At 40.9% G+C, this 17,278-nt stretch overlaps 1 protein-coding gene across 2 annotated transcripts in view; it reads left to right on the forward strand.

Annotated features, from left to right (window-relative positions):
- Positions 1-17,278, forward strand: part of FBXW8 (F-box and WD repeat domain containing 8) — a 135,197-nt gene that overhangs the window by 109,355 nt on the left and 8,564 nt on the right. For both annotated transcript variants that reach the window (XM_053587459.1, XM_053587460.1), the window contains exon 8: positions 353-480. In XM_053587459.1, coding sequence (XP_053443434.1) covers positions 353-480 — 128 coding nt within the window. The remainder of the gene's footprint in view (positions 1-352; positions 481-17,278) is intronic.

Here is a 17,278-nt window from a genome sequence, read left to right on the forward strand (position 1 = left end):
GGACAGCTTGAGGCTCTGTCTCAAAAAAAAAAAAAAAAGAAAGAAAAGAAAAAAGAAATTAGAATAATTTCCCCATTTGGCATTTTTCTTTGTGTCCCAAGTTTGCACCTTGGTCTGATAAATTTTTTGGATTTTCCTCCTTTCTTGCATTTTTTTTTTTTTTGGTCCTTCTAATACTCATATTTCTTTGTTATTAGTAACCTAGAAAAAAATCACGAATTAAAGTGGCAGAACATCTTAACAGGTGCTGAGTGGTGATGATCCTCCCCCGGACGATGGTAAAACTAGAAGTGCCGGATATCAGTCTAGTGTATGGAATTGTACAACCCACATATTTTTCTTCTTCTTTCAGATCCTGGTGTACAGCCTAGAAGCAGAACGCTGCCTCTCAAAGCTGGGTAATGCTCTTGGTGACTTTACTTGTGTCAACCTCAGGAATAGCCCTCCCAACCTGATGGTCAGTGGCAACATGGACAGGAGGTATGTCTGAGTTGAAGAGACAGCCTTTGTGGCCCCTGCAGCTTCTACTGAGGCCTGGCCACTAGGCCTCTACTATACTTGCTAATTCACTCTATTGCTCACACTCCTTGATTCCAGTCTACTGCTTTGCCCACCTGAGTTCGGCCCTGATCCTATAAAGACTCAGGCCTTGGAGAACAAAGTCTTGTATTAGGTAATAGTTGGACATAGCTATGTGTCTGTTTCATTTCTGAAGCACCACAGGAAGGTTTTCTTTTAAGCCATTTGGTGGACACAGTTGGTGGAAGGTCCAGTGAGACCACTTGGAATATCTTTTGTCCCCCTGCTTGGAATATCTTTTGTCCCCCTGCTGCAAAATTTGTTTGGCACTTAAAAGCTCACTTTCTAATATTAAAAACAATAACCTAAGGGATGAATCATGTTCAACAAAACAGGGTTGCCTGCCAAATGATGTCAAGAGTGTATTTCAGAACACTGTGGTGTCCCTCTGGTGATGGAGGAAAAACGAGACTTCATGTGAACAGATTCCAGTTTCTATTTAGCTGATTAGCAGTCTTCTCTTTAACGCATTGGCTTAGGGAGTTGGATTTTCCCAGTATAGGGGCCAGTGCCAGCTCTGGACGCTCCAGGAACCATCAGTACAAAAGGATTAAAGTATTTGAAAAGACCCTTGGAGTCCAAATTTTAGGTTTTTCCTCCTTCCCCATCCCTTCTCCCCTTGTCTTTTTCTTTTCTTTCTTTATTCAAAAATTTTTTTGGCTGGTTATCTACTGTGTGTGATCCAGTGCCCCAAAGAGAGGTAGTATGGCTGTAAGCCAGGGGCTGCTGGCGCCCCTCCCCCGGGCCCGGCCCCGGGCTGCAGGTGGTGGCTGCTCAGTGGCGGGTATCAGATCGAGAGGCGGGTACTCCTCCATGCCAAATCCCAGACCTGTCCTGCCAGTGCAGCAGCTTGCACAAATAATTATTTTGTCAAATAATATTTTCAACTCTCGACCTTCACCCCTCTCGCTACCCACCCCTCACTTAGAGCAAAAAGATGATGTGAGTACAGTTTTTCTGGAAGAATACACTGAGTTGTTTTCCCCCAAGGCTTCCTAAAATGACTGATACTCTAATGCTTGAGAATCAAACTCCTCAGTGTTTATCCAAGCACATGCTAGGCTAGTTCTCTTAAAAAACTAGGTTTGATAAGTGGTCCCCACACTGGGCATAACAAATGAAGCATATCAGCTTGTGGTTTTTACTCCCACGTTTTAGTTTTCATATTGAGCTATACAAGGGCTCCAAGCTCATCTCCTAGGATCTCTACATAAGGATCTTACAGCGACTTGTTCTCAAAAAGAGCCAAATGTAGAGGGCACTTTGGGATTATAGATTATGCCACAGAGTTGTTTGCAGTGTGAGCATTTGTGTATCCAACCCACGGCTAGGCTCTCAGGAAACCACAAAGGTATTGCAGAAAAGAAACCTGCTTTCTGTTTAAAATTTGCCCAGTTAGTTGTAGAAGCACAGTTAAACCTGAAGTGTCATGATCATTGTGAAGCATACATTATACTATCAGTTGGAAGACCTCGGTTAGGTGACCTCCATATCTGTGGATTCTATGTACATGGATCCCACCAACCTTGGGTCAAAAATGCACAGGAAAAAAAAATTCCACAGAGTTCCAAAAAAGCAGAACTTGAATTTGTGGCATGACAAGGACTAACTACATTGAGTACTTCATTCTATGGGAACGAGTGGTGTGTCAACGTTGTATCAGGTATTACAGATAATTATAGAGATGGTTTATTTGGAAGGATGTGCATAGGTTTATATGCAAATACACCATTTATGCCATTTTATATGTAAAATGGGACTTGAGCACCTAGGAATTTTGTATCCCTGGGGGTTATGGACCAATTCCCTATGGACTTTGAGGGATCACTATATATATATTCAGTAAAGCTGACTTTTTATTCTGGTTTGGGGCTGCCTAATCATGTGCCCATTGCCAGAAGAGGAGCTCCATGCCCAGCATAAAAGGCCTCTCTGGTCAGTTCATTCTCAAGTTATTTATAAAATAACTTTTCATTCTCAAGTTATTTATAAAAGTCCAAATTCAACCATATTAAGTCCACTTGATTAGTAAACTAGTATTGTATTTTTTAAAAACCTGTTGTTGCTCTGGATGAAAAGAACAGACTAGTTACTTAGAGTTGGGGGTGGGGTATCCAAAGTGGCCTTTAATCGGGGCTAGTCCTAGAGCTGCAGGACCGCTGGTTGGCACATCGGGCCAGCCATCATGTATAAGAACATGCTCTCTGAGTGCAAATAGCAGGGTCCGCAATACGCACTTGAAGTACAAGAGTGAAAAATCTGGTATGTGGGGAGTTTTTTGAAAATAAAAATTGAATAACTAGGAAAAGAAGAAATTGTGGTAGAGGGAAGTCTTTTTTTTTTTCTGGAAGTCTTAGTTTTTTCCCCCAAAGGCTTAATATCTATGAATAAGATCTTGGTAGAGATGCCAAGGCTTGTACGGCTCATGTTTTATTTCAGAAGTAGAGTGAGGGGTCAACTTGCTATGAAGATAACTGTATCCTTGGCTGTCACTTAATGACTGATGCAATTTTTAAAAACCCTGGAACCTCCATATTTTATTTAAAAATTAATTTCCACTGCATTCTCTTAATATTTTATAAATAACTTGAGAATGAAATGGACTCTAAAGATATATAAAACTGTCCCAGGTTAAGACAAGAATAAATAAAGTGGTTTTTCATTAAAATAAAGAAAATGGGTGGAAATCCCCATGCAATTCTACCCTTGTAAAACATGGGTGGAATTTTGCAAGGAGGAAAAATAATAGACTTAAATTAAAAATGAAAAAAATACCTAGCCTATCACCCTTTCAAGAATAAATAGGGTTGGTCTGATGAAGAATAAGAGAACGATTGAGGTGGAAACTGAAGTATTGTTAGATTGTGCTTTTCCCTTGCTCAGAGGGTAGGTTTAGGGGAATGGAATTTTGTATACAAGTTTTATGAATATAGATCAATGGGTCTTTCCAAATGCATATTTTGTCTCTTTTGGTAAGACCAAGGGAAAAAAACAATAGTAATGTTACAGGAGAAGGGATACATATATACTAGGTATTAGGACTGGCTGCTTATATCCATTCTCTTCACCACATTATCTGTCTAATACTCAGAGGGTGCCTAGTACTGTATGTTTTACATTTATTCTTTTTTTTTTTTGAGACAGAGTCTCAAGTTGTCGCCCTGGGTAGAGTGCCATGGCATCCCAGCTCACAGCAACCTCATACTATTGAGCTTAAACAATTCTCTTGCCTCAGCCTTCCCAAGTAGCTGGGATCACAGGCACCTACCACAACACCCAGCCATTTTTTTGGTTTTAGTTGTCATTGTTTGGTGGGCCCAGATTCGAACTCGCTAGCTCCAGTGTATATGGCTGGTGACCTAGCCACTTCAGCTACAGGTGCTGAGCCTACATTTATTCTAAGATGCACTTTGTTAAAGGAACACTTTTACATCTGTGAAATCAGAACAGACCTTTACAATGGCATCATAAAATTAATTTGCAGCATTTTAAAATGCCATATAAAATAGTTGCTTCTTACAATGAGTAATTTTTTCAGTTAAAGTATATTGTTCATTGAAGGCAAAAATGAATTAATAGCATAGGAATTGGGATGCTTATGAGAAGCTTGAGTGTTTTATTAAGAAAAAGTCTGGAGGAAATAAACCGCTTGAGTTTGCCTTTTTTTTTTTTTTTTTACTGTTTAAACCTATTTGGGGTTCATTGAACATTTAGCATCTGTAAATTCATATCTTCTACCAAATTTAGCAAGTTTATAGTCATTATTTTTTCAAATAGTTTTTCTGCACTAATCCCTTTCTCCTCTCTTTCTGATACTTCCATTACGTGAATGTTAGACATTTTGAAATTGTCCAAAAAATAGGTCACAGAAGCCCCATTCATTTTCTTTCCCAAGCCTGCCTTTCTGTCCTTCAGATTGCATGCTTCCTGTTGCTCTAATTTTAGGCTCACTGACTCTTCCTCTGCAATCTCTGTTCTGTAATTGAGCCTATCCAGTGAGGTTTTTTATTCGAGATTTCACATTTTTGGTACAACATTTCCATTTGCAGTGTGAGCATTTGGGTATCCAACCCACAGCTAGGCTTGCAGGAAACCAAAAAGGAATTGCAGAAAAGAAACCTCTGCTTTCTGCTTAAAATTTGCCCAGTTAGGGCGGCGCCTGTGGCTCAGTCGGGAAGGCACCAGCCCCATATACCGAGGGTGACGGGTTCAAACCCGGCCCCGGCCAAACTGCAACCAAAAAATAGCCGGGCATTGTGGCGGGTGCCTGTAGTCCCAGCTACTCAGGAGGCTGAGGCAAGAGAATCGCTTCAGCCCAGGAGTTGGAGGTTGCTGTGAGCTGTGTGAGGCCACGGCACTCTACCGAGGGCAATAAAGTGAGACTCTGTCTCTACAAAAAAAAAAAAAAAAAAAAAATTTGCCCAGTTAGTTCTAGAAGAACAGTTAAACCTGAAATGTTATGATCATTGTGAAGTGTACATTATTCTGTCTACACTTAGGAGACCTCCATAACTGTGGAGTCTGTGTACATGGATCCCACCAACCTTGGGTCAGAAGGGCTTTTCTGCTGAGAATGTCACTCTTTCTTTTCATTTTGCCTTTACCTCAGGAAATATAGTTACAATAGGTGCTTTAAAGTCATTGAAGATTTCCAGAATCAGACATATCTTAGGGCAGACGTCTATTAACTGATTTTTTTACTTGACGGTGGGTCCCATTTTCCTGTTTTATATTTGTTCCAAAACAAATGTTGAATAATTTTGGATTATATTCTGGACATTGTAAATGTTCTTTTGGATCCTCTGAAGACTTCAAACAAACAAACAAAAAAAAAACAAAACAAAACAGGCCATCACCTTGATTAGGTTCACACTGCAAGTTCAGTCTTGTTATCTTTGGGTGGTAATTCCAGTGTCAGTTGTCTCCAAAGCCTTTGCTGTGCTTTTCTCCGTCTGTCCTGCACACATGTCACTCTGAAATTAGTCTGAGATTTGGCAGTGGCTTAAGTCTTAGTTGAGTACTCAAAGCCTTTGCTCTACTGCTTTGGTTGTGTCCTGCACAGCCTAGGGAAGAGCCTGAGATTGGTGTGAGTTTATACCTTGGTGTGAGTATTATGGAATGGCCTTTAGGTTCCTCCTCTTTTAATTCTCACACTTTCCAGCCTTCAGAGGCACCTTTCCCTTTAGTCCTCTACCAGAAAAATGGTGTTTGGGTTTGAGTTTTACCTGCCTTCACCACTTCACCATGCAGCTCTGTGACTGGGGACTGTCTTTAAGACAAAACCACAAGAGAAAAAAGGGGGAGAAATCCCACAAAGTCCCTCACCCCCATTCTTTGGGGACAGCAGGAGCCCATTTTGTTGGTTCCTTTGGTCAGAAAGCTAGAGTTTCTAATAAGAGTTTTAGCTTCCAGCACCACACAGTTTTGCTGTTGGAGCCCATACTCAGGGCAAGGCTAGAAGGAAAAAAAGAGAAGAAATGCAAAGGCCTACCCCGCACAACTGCTTCTCTAGGTTTGACTCTTCCGAGTCCTTAGGTAATTGCTTGTTTGTATTTTGTCCATAGGTTTTGGTAGTAGTCAGCAGGAGAGAGGCAGCAGTGTACTTGCTTCATGTTGCCAGGGTTAGAATTCCCACTTTATTTTCAGTGACTTAAATCACCACGGTTGACTTAAGGGCTGTGTTAAATGAGGGCCCTTCCTATTCTGTTACTGTTCTCTAATTGTGGTCTGCTCGTCCTCACCAAAGAAATTCGGGGATCTGGCAGGAAGAAGCTTATCAGTGCTCTGGTAGGGAGAACCAAGAGCTGGTGCTAAGGGCAAACGTTAGGCCCATTGGGTTGCAATGGCAACATTCATTGAATCAACAAATCCCGTAGTTTTTCCTCCCCATATTCTCAATTTTTTTTGATTTTAGCAGCTTTACCAAATATATTTTATATACCATATAATTCACCAATTTAAATTGTATAATTTAGCCAAGTGCAGTGGCTCATGCCTATAATTCTCACACTCTGAGAGGCTGAGGCAGATGGATTGTCCTGAGCTCATAGATTTGAGACCAGCCTGAGCAAGAGTGAGACCCTGTCTATAAAAAAAGAATAGCCATGGGTGGTGCCTGTGGCTCAAAGGAGTAGGGTGCCGGCCCCATATGCCGGAGGTGGCAGGTTCAAGTCCAGCCCCAGCCAAAAAAAAAAAAAAAGAATAGCCAGGCATGGTGGTGGGTGGCCTGTAGTTCCAGCTACTTGGGAGGCTAAGGCAAGAGAATTGCTTGAGCCCAAGAGTTGGAGGTTGCTGTGAGCTGTGATGCCACAGCACTCTACCGAGGATGACAAAGTGAAACTGCCTTAAAAAAAAAAATTGTATGATTTAGTGTTTTTAGTAAACATCATAAGGTTGTACAACCACACCACAGTCAGTTTTAGAATATTTTCTTCATCTCACATAGAAAAACTGTACCCATTATCAGTCACTCCCCAGACCCTCCACCTTTAAGCAACCACTGTTCTACTTTCTCTATGGAGCTGCCTGACCTGGACATTTCATATAAACGGAATGGTACAATATTTGACCTTTTGTGACTGGCTTCTTCCACTTAGCACAGTGTTCTCAAGATAAATTCATGTTACAGCATGTGTCAGTATATCCTTTTTTTATGGTCAAATAATACTCCCTTGTATGGATAGACCATATTTTATTCATTTATCAGTTAATGGGCATCTGGGTTGTTTCCACCTTTTGGCTATTATGAATTATGTTGCTGTTATTCATGTGTAAGTTTTTAGGTGGACGTATGTTTTCAAGTCTCTTGCATATAGCCACCTGGGAGTGGAATTACTCGTTTAAATGGTAATTCTATGCTTAATGATTGGAGGAATTGCCATATCCTTTTCTAAAATGGCTGCACCATTTTACACTCCCACCAGCACTGAAGGTTCCAGTTTCTCCACAGCCTCTCACCAGCACTTGCTGTTGTTTGATTATGGTCATCCTAATGGATGTGTGACAGTATCTTATTATAGTTTTGATTTGCATTTCTCTAATGGCTAATGGTGTCCAACATCCTTTCATGTGCTCATTGTCCATTCGTGTATCATCTTCAGGGAGGTATCTGTCCAAACCTTTGCCTCATCTTTAAACTGGATTGTCTTTTTAATTGTGGAATTGTTAGGGTTTTTAAAAAACATATATTCTATATACAAGTCCCTTATCAGATGTTATGATTTGCAAATATAATATAGTCTCCCATTCTTTGCTTTTCTTAATAGAGTTCTGCAAAGCATGTTAAGTTTTTAATTTTTTTTTTTTTTTTTTTTTTTTTTGTGGTTTTTGGCCGGGGCTGGGTATGAACCTGCCACCTCCGGCATATGGGACCGGCGCCCTACTCCTTGAGCCACAGGCGCCGCCCTAAGTTTTTAATTTTGATGAAGTTTGATTTATCTTTTTTCTTTTGTTGTTTGTACTGTTGGTGTTGTATCCTAAAAAGCATTTACTAAACCAGGATCACAAAGATTTACTCCTGTGTTTTCTTCAAAGAATTTTATGGTTTTGGCTCTTACTCTAAGGTCTGTGATTATTTGTAGTTAATTTTTGTATATGGTGTGAGGTAGAGGCCTAAATTCATTCTTTTGCATGTGGATATCCATTGTCCTAGCACCACCTGTTGAAGAGGCTATTTTTCCCCCATTGAATTGTCTTGGCATAATTGTCGAAAATCAGTTGACCATAAATTTGAGGGTTTATTTTGGATTCTCTCTGTTCCATTGATCTGTATGTTTGTGTTTTGCCAGTACCACACTGTCTTGATTACCTGCAGCTTTTTGATTAAGATATCTCCCCTCTTTTTTACTAAGTAATGTATAGTGGACTGACAGATATCAGGCATGTCGAATAGTATCACTGCATATGAAAGTGCAAGCTTTGTTGGAGTCTCTGTGCAATATAAAATATGCATATGATTAATTTTTTAAAATATTCAAATTAACTACAAGTTTTAGTATTTCCAACTTGGAATCCTGTGCCTTACTTATTTATTTTTGGCATTATGTACATTATAGTCATTGCCCATAGGGCCAGCTTGTTATTGATCCCAGAATTTTCGGTTTAGGAGAGCTCTTCAAGACCATCTAATGCTGAGGAGACTGAGGTCTGGGAAGATTCAGTGACCCGCCTAAAGGACTTGCTGCTTTTGACCACATTGATTTTATGTTCTAATATGCAGAGAACTTCAGAGGTACAGCATTAAGATACAGACAGCACTAAGCTAGCCTAGATGGGCTAAACTGGGCAGTCCTACCCCCAAATGCATTTTTCTAGTTGCTGTTTAAAATGAATCTTTCACTGAAGGCCACCATCAATGCTGTGTAGATAAAGCTATTGATTTTGGCATATAAGGTAATATTTAAAATCCTCTTTAATAGCCGTGGTTCCGTCAGTGAGACCAAGCAGGAACATGTATTGATTTTTTTTTTTAATACTAGTGTTTTTGATTAATTTGGTCATTTAAGAAAAACAATGTTTTAATGCCTTCTTACTTGTTCCCGTTATTTTCTGGACAGAAATACAGCTGAAGGTCAGGTCCTTCTTAATGAAACTGCCAAGCAGAGTCTGAATAGGCTTTAGCTTTGCCATCAAACACAGTTTGCCTTATCGTATGGGGCTGTTTAATCCAAACCAATAGGAAACGAGCCCTGAGTTGTGACCCCCAATTAAAGAGTCTCAGAGCTGACTTCTTGCCCTGACAAATGTAGAGTTGTGGTACGCTTGTGGTACTGGCTGCCTGCTGTTACAGTGAGAGTGATTGGGGCGTAAATGTTGCATTTACTCCATCTGCAAGTGTTATAATAAGTTATTCAAAGCTCTTAACACAGGACCAACCAGAGCGTGCCTCCCTCTCAGTTCCAGCACGATTTCCTGCCCATCAGATGGATGCTCCTCTGTTGGAGTCTTTGGAAGGTTCTGGTGTCTTTTGTTTTAATTGGCGGGCTAGAGCTGACTCCTATGGTGTGATTTTCATTAGAGAGGGGCTGGAGAGAGACAGTGTTGGAACAGTCCTCCAAGCCCAACCATGAATATTAAACATAATACAATTACAGCTTTCAGACCAATTATTTTTCTTTTCAGTGGGCAAAGTTGATGAAATACTCACTAGATAGAGAGTCACAGTATCTACTATTGGCTTCTTTTTGTCCCTGAATCGGTTGTCTTGGCATAATACTTTTGTGCCCATTTGCTGTGCTACCTGTTTCCCAGTGTCAAGTGTTTGACTGGAGTGTGAGGTTACAGGCTTTGCCGAGGCATGCTGCATCTCAGCCCTGTGCTACATGCTGTCAGCTGTGCAAGGCAGGTACCTCTTCCTTAATGTGAATCTGAATGGCTTGCATGGCCCCACCACACTGTGCTGTTTGCTATTTCTGTCTGTCAACGAGAAGCCAGAGTGATACTTTTAGGAGATGTCAGAAAAATGTTTTCCCTTTTTTCCTGTGGGGAGAATTCAGTTTTGTTTTGGCCCATTTTTGTTTTCCTTTGTGATAAAGAATACACCAATGCTGTATCTCGGGGTGTATTTGTTTATTTTGTTTGGAGCCATCCATGCTGGTATCTAAATACAATAGGAAAACAGATGGCAAACTTTGAACTTCTGGACCAAATTTGTGTTTGCCTTTGTCTCCCTAACAGCCAAACTGTAAATTATGGAGTATAAATATTCAACAGAGGAGCTCTTTATGGAAATCACCACAGCAAAATAGACCCTTATTAACCAGATATGCATTGAAGAGTACTTGGGCTCAGGATTTCTGTCTCCACCCCCACCCCCACCCCCCAAGTTCCCATTACAGCCTAGAGCCAGTGTTCCCTTTATGGCACTTAGACTTTTTCTCTCTTCTCTTCCCAAGCAAGCCTGAGTTAGTTTTCTTACCTATAAATGCCTGCAGGTAAGTGTCTCTGAATGCTAACAGAGAGAGACCTTTGTTTTCAAAGCAGCCTTCATGCTCTCTCTTCCTGCATCTTCCTCGCTGGAAAGTCAGGACCAAATGGAGCTCATGCACCTGTGTGGCCTCCCCAGTCACATGGCTAAGCAGGAAGAATTAATGGTCTCTCCTCTGTTTTCTAAGACTATGTATTTTCAACATCTTGTTTTATTTGGCATTATCTAAGAAATAAATGAATATACTTTTAAAATTATGAAGCAAAGATTACGTATGGACTGTTTATAAGGTATGTATACAGTTTCAAGAATAACCAAGAATGCCTTTGCACCCACCATTTAGCTTAAGAGAGTGAGTGGGACCAGCACTCCTGAAAGACTCCAGTGCCCCTCCCAGGCATGAACATCTTCTTGTTTTTACAACAAGGTGGCAGTGTCCAGAATAGAAAGTAAAAGTCTCCTTTATTGCCCTCATTCTTCCATTGCCATTCCTCTTCTCCAGGCTAACTGCTGTTGAGGTTTTGAGGATGTCCTTCCAGAATTGTATCTTAAAAATGTTTCAGTTTTACTTAAACAGATAGTATGCGCATTCAAAGTGGAATTCAAAAGCACAAAGGGTCACAGAAGGAGAAGTCAATCCTGGGCACCGCTCCCCTTCTGCAGCTGTGTCAGCCTCCTCTGCTGTGACTGTAATGACGAGCACTCTCCAAGGCTCTCCACACACAGCCTGCATGTGTGCCTCTCCTCAGTGCACACCGGCTCCCACTGTATGGATGTACCGTAATTGCTTTAACTAGCACTCGTTGATGGACTAGTTAATTGTGCCACCTACATCCAGTCATTCCAATTTATGATAATTTAAAATTGGCGTTATCTGGCATTTCTGATTTTCCTTGTCAGTCTAATTATCTTTCCCTAATAGTAATGTGTTTCCCTCAGGTTGCTCTTAACACCTCTTTGTCTTTGTTTTCCCAATTTTTATTATATTCTTAAGTATGTATTCTTATTCTGATTAGTGCACACTGAGTCTGAGCATGAGTCTCATCACTTCTAGGAAAATATCAGCCTTTAACTATTTGAATATTGCCTCTTTGTCATACACTGTTTTCTCCTTCTGGAGCTTCTACTGGACGTAAGCTGAACCATCCCCTTCTATCCTCCGTGTCTCTTAACTCCACACTCACATTTTTTATCTGTTTATCTCTTTATGCTCTCTATTCTTGGTAAATTCTTCAGATTTTTCTTATATTTCGCAGTCACTAATCTGCTTCTAGCCTATTTCATGAATTCAGTTTTCATTTATAGAAGTTTTCTATGGTTTTTCTTTCTTTAAAGACAAGAATCTCAGCATCCCCCTCCCCCATTCAGGTGGGCCCAGGTCTTATGATCCTGCCCCTCATGGTGTTAAGAACCTGGCACCCTCACCAAATGGCAGCACGCCACCCCAATCTGGCTTTCAGCTTGGGCCCTGGGTAAGTCACTTTGTGAGCTCAGCAATGGATTTAAAAGGCTGTTTATTTATTTTTTTATCTAGCATTATTAGGTAATCTGCAGTGGAAGGGTCAACAGGTTGTCTGACACAGAAGCCCCATCTTTTGCTACTAAAAACAGTACTGTGGCTAATGGCCTTGTGTCTAGGTGTACAGGAGTATAGATCTATCCAAGACAAATGCCTAGAAATACAATTGCTGGGTCAAAAGTGAAGGATGTTTGTTATTTGTTTAGATATTGCGAAATCACTCCTGAAGAAGGATTGGTGTTCACATCAGTTTTATGTGCCTATCCACGTCGCACTACCAGTGTGCCAGTGAGTGTGGCACCAAACTTTTATCTTTGTTGGATAGATAGATGATAAGTGATATTGCATTGCAGTTTCACTGTGTAATTTTTTTTATTGCCAGTAAACTTAAAACATCTTACACATGTTTAAAAGCCATTAGTATTTTTCTGTGAATTTTTTCTTTTCTCATATTTTATTTATTTATTTTTAACTTTGAAATAAACAGTTTTCATTTATTAAAATTAGTAAGTTACAGTAGTTAGATTTTTACAAAACAGTGTACATTTTAAGTACATCTCATTGAGGTTTCTTGAATGCAGCCTTATTTGATTATAGCTAAATTAATGTGGCCTTCCAACATGAAAAGGTTCCCCACCTCTGTACTAGGGGAATATAGTAATTTAGCTCTGTTCACATATTTAGAACATTGTAAAAATGGTTTTTATTGTGTACAAAACAATACTTTGGACATGTGCATAAAATATAATTAATTATTATCAGTTCCACTCATAAAAATACATTTGCTGTAATTCACTTTAGGGCCTTATTAAAAGAGTTTAAATTTCTTTATGGCTTTCCTCAAGATCTCTACCCATTCCCACCCAGTCACAACTATGCCTATGTGTGGTAAATACCTCTAAAGTCACATCTGAGTTAATGCAGAACTTGCATGGAATCATACACAACCAGATTAATGATAGAACACAAACACAATTTCTGGCGTCAACAGAAATTGTTGTTCTAAGCAAAAGAGTGGCCCCTTAGAACCATCAGTTTGAAACCCAGGAAGCAAGGAGTAGAAATATCAAAGTTCTCAAAGCAATCCTTTTATTTGTTGATCATGCTTTTCTCATATTTTAATAGTGAGTTGTCAATCTTTAATTTGAAGGAATTTAATGAGAAATTATCCCTCTTTGTTGCAAATGTTTTTCCCAGTTTTATCATTTGACTCAACTCTATTTTTTCCCCACATAGGAAAAAGTTAAACACTTTTAAATTGTGATTAATAATCTTTTCTTTTTTGGCTTCTAGTTTTTGTTATGGTTAGAAAAGCCTTCCCTGGGCGGCACCTGTGGCTCAGTCGGTAAGGTGCCGGCCCCATATACCGAGGGTGGCGGGTTCAAACCCGGCCCCGGCCAAAATGCAACCAAAAAATAGCTGTAGTCCCAGCTACTCGGGAGGCTGAAGCAAGAGAATCGGTTAAGCCCAGGAGTTGGAGGTTGCTGTGAGCTGTGTGACGCCACGGCATTCTACCAAGGGCCATAAAGTGAGACTCTGTCTCTATAAAAAAAAAAAAAAAAAGAAAAGAAAAGCCTTCCCTGTTCTGAATATTTTTATAGTTTAATTATATTTTAACTCCTTGAGCCCTCTGTAATTTGTTGTAATGTTATGTGGTCGAGCTCCAAGTTGAGAAAATTATTATATTTTGCCTTTAATTGCTAATATAAGTTGGATCTTTTCTTTGGTTACATTTTTAAAACTAGTGGTTGTATGTATGTAAGACAACTATTGATTTTAGCATATTAATTTATATTTAATTCTGAATTATTACTGAATTCTCTCAGATTATGCTAATGTTCCGTTTTTCCCCTTCTTTCTAACTTTTCATCTTTTTCTTTTGTCTAATTATATGATTTTTTAAAAACAATGTGAAGTAATAATGGTGATAGTGCATCCCTGTATTTCAGACTTTTCTTTGGGAATGGGTGTTAAATTTCATCAGATTTCTTTTCAGAGTCCCTGGAAATGACCTTGTGGTTTTCCTTAGATTCCATTTGTTTGTGGCATATTGCTATGGAGTTTATTAGTTGATACTTCATACAGATGTGTAGTTTTCTTTTCTCATGCTCTCACTGTTGGGCTTTTGGTGACAGAATGCTGGCCTCAGGTGGTAGTTTGGACGCTGTCCTCCTCTTCTAGGCTACGGAACAGTTTATGCAGCTCCGGGCGGGAAGCTCTTCCTTACGGGTCTGACCAGAGTCACTTGTTTTCTTATAGGGACTACTGCTCCTTGATAGTTTTCCCAGCCTGCTCTTGTTATTTTACCTATTTGGATTTTCTAACTCTGGGGTTAGTTTTGGTAATTCTTATCTTCCCAGGAAGTCAAGTATTCATCTGTTTTCACACACGGAGTTTTGTGACCCGTTTGAAGCATGTGCGACACACACAGAGTTTTGTGACCCGTTTGAAGCATGTGCGGCACACACAGTTTTGTGACCCATTTGAAACATGTGCGACACACACAGTTTTGTGACCCATTTGAAATGTGCGACACACACACAGTTTTGTGACCCATTTGAAACGTCGACACACACAGAGTTTTGTGACCCGTTTGAAGCATGTGCGACACACACAGAGTTTTGTGACGCGTTTGAAGCATGTGCGACACACACAGTTTGTGACCCGTTGGAAGCATGTGCGGCACACACACAGTTTTGTGACCCGTTTGAAGCATGTGCGACACACACAGAGTTTTGTGACCCGTTTGAAGCATGTGCGGCACACACACAGTTTTGTGACCCGTTTGAAGCATGTGCGACACACACAGAGTTTGTGACCCGTTGGAAGCATGTGCGGCACACACACAGTTTTGTGACGCGTTTGAAGCATGTGCGACACACACAGAGTTTGTGACCCGTTGGAAGCATGTGCGGCACACACACAGTTTTGTGACCCGTTTGAAGCATGTGCGACACACACAGAGTTTTGTGACCCGTTTGAAGCATGTGCGACACACACAGAGTTTGTGACCCATTGGAAGCATGTGCGGCACACACACAGTTTTGTGACCCGTTTGAAGCATGTGCGACACACACAGAGTTTGTGACCCGTTGGAAGCATGTGCGGCACACACACAGTTTTGTGACGCGTTTGAAGCATGTGCGACACACACAGAGTTTTGTGACCCGTTTGAAGCATGTGCGACACACACAGAGTTTGTGACCCGTTGGAAGCATGTGCGACACACACAGAGTTTGTGACCCGTTGGAAGCATGTGCGGCACACACACAGTTTTGTGACCCGTTTGAAGCATGTGCGGCACACACAGAGTTTGTGACCCGTTGGAAGCATGTGCGGCACACACACAGTTTTGTGACGCGTTTGAAGCATGTGCGACACACACAGAGTTTTGTGACCCGTTTGAAGCATGTGCGACACAGACAGAGTTTGTGACCCGTTGGAAGCATGTGCGGCACACACACAGTTTTGTGACCCGTTTGAAGCATGTGCGACACACACAGAGTTTGTGACCCGTTGGAAGCATGTGCGGCACACACACAGTTTTGTGACGCGTTTGAAGCATGTGCGACACACACAGAGTTTTGTGACCCGTTGGAAGCATGTGCGGCACACACACAGTTTTGTGACGCGTTTGAAGCATGTGCGGCACACACACAGTTTTGTGACCCGTTTGAAGCATGTGCGGCACACACAGAGTTTTGTGACCCGTTTGAAGCATGTGCGACACACACAGAGTTTTGTGACCCGTTTGAAGCATGTGCGGCACACACAGAGTTTTGTGACCCGTTTGAAGCATGTGCGGCACACACAGTTTTGTGACCCATTTGAAACATGTGCGACACACACAGTTTTGTGACCCATTTGAAATGTGCGACACACACACAGTTTTGTGACCCATTTGAAACGTCGACACACACAGAGTTTTGTGACCCGTTGGAAGCATGTGCGGCACACACACAGTTTTGTGACCCGTTTGAAGCATGTGCGACACACACAGAGTTTTGTGACCCGTTTGAAGCATGTGCGGCACACACACAGTTTTGTGACCCGTTTGAAGCATGTGTGGCACACACAGAGTTTTGTGACCCGTTTGAAGTCATACCTGTTACCAGGTGGGTTTGTCCTGTGTGCATCTATCTACTGACCTGACAGACATGTGACGGCCCACGTGAGCCACCTCTCTTCTCGTGCCATGTGTTAGCACTTGTTTATACTTCACTGTGTTTGTACTGGCTTCTCACATACCTTCTGATACTTTGCTACATCACTTTCTTTTGGAGTACCCACAGGCATTATACTTAGGGTCCTTTTCTCTTAAACAACAACAAAATTCCTCTGTATGCTTTAAAATTTGGTAGGTATAGAATTTTTAGTTCAAGATAATTTTCCCTCAGAACTCTGAAAATAATAAGTGTGTGTGTGCACGCGCACATGCTCATGAGTCATAGACTGTTTCGGATGACCTCATCTTACCACACATTTTGGGGGTTGATTTTGGGGATCAACCATTTTATCCTTGTGTTTGTCCAGCTCCCCTGCTAAATAGTGGGGACTTCTCAGAGCACAGATCATCTTTTCTTTTGGGGGTTACATCATAGGGTCTATTAAATCTCTGCATTTCTTAAATTTAATTTGCTTAACTTTAGCACATTCAGTTTTAGCACTTATACCTTATTTCAGGAACTAAGTATGGTGGTGTTTGTAGTAGATAAGAGATAAATTATCCTCGTGTGAAAATTCAGCTTATAAAAGTTATTTTTAAAGAGGTTCTTACAGACAGTCACATTATCGTAAGGCAAATGATTATCTCAAGACTTCAGTGATTGCCGGGATCCACTTACTCTTATCACAGTGCTGTAGTGTTCAGTCAACTATCAAAATTTTCCCTTTCTAAATTTTAGCAAAATGGTGATGGACTCACAAAGTTGTATTAAAACACCCAAAAAGTGTTATTTCCTTAGCCAGGCAAGGATTTGGGGTGCACAGTTGGTTTTCCTCTTGCTCTTAGCAGGTTATTACACCACCAGTTGTGTGTGAACTTAACCATTGGGACGAGCTTTTCAGGCCAGCCCCCACGTGGAGACACAAGCCAGTCAGATCTCAACTTCCTTATACATGACACAGGGGCTTTTTTCCTGTTGACCAGACCATGTGGGCACTAGGGCAGCCAGCATCCTTGTCCTGGTCTTTCTTGTTCCCTGTGCTTTTAAAATATTCTGATTTAAAGGGCTCTGGGTACTCTCTGTGTACTG

Source organism: Nycticebus coucang, chromosome 4 (assembly GCF_027406575.1).
Source record: "Nycticebus coucang isolate mNycCou1 chromosome 4, mNycCou1.pri, whole genome shotgun sequence".
Classification (NCBI taxonomy): domain Eukaryota; kingdom Metazoa; phylum Chordata; class Mammalia; order Primates; family Lorisidae; genus Nycticebus; species Nycticebus coucang.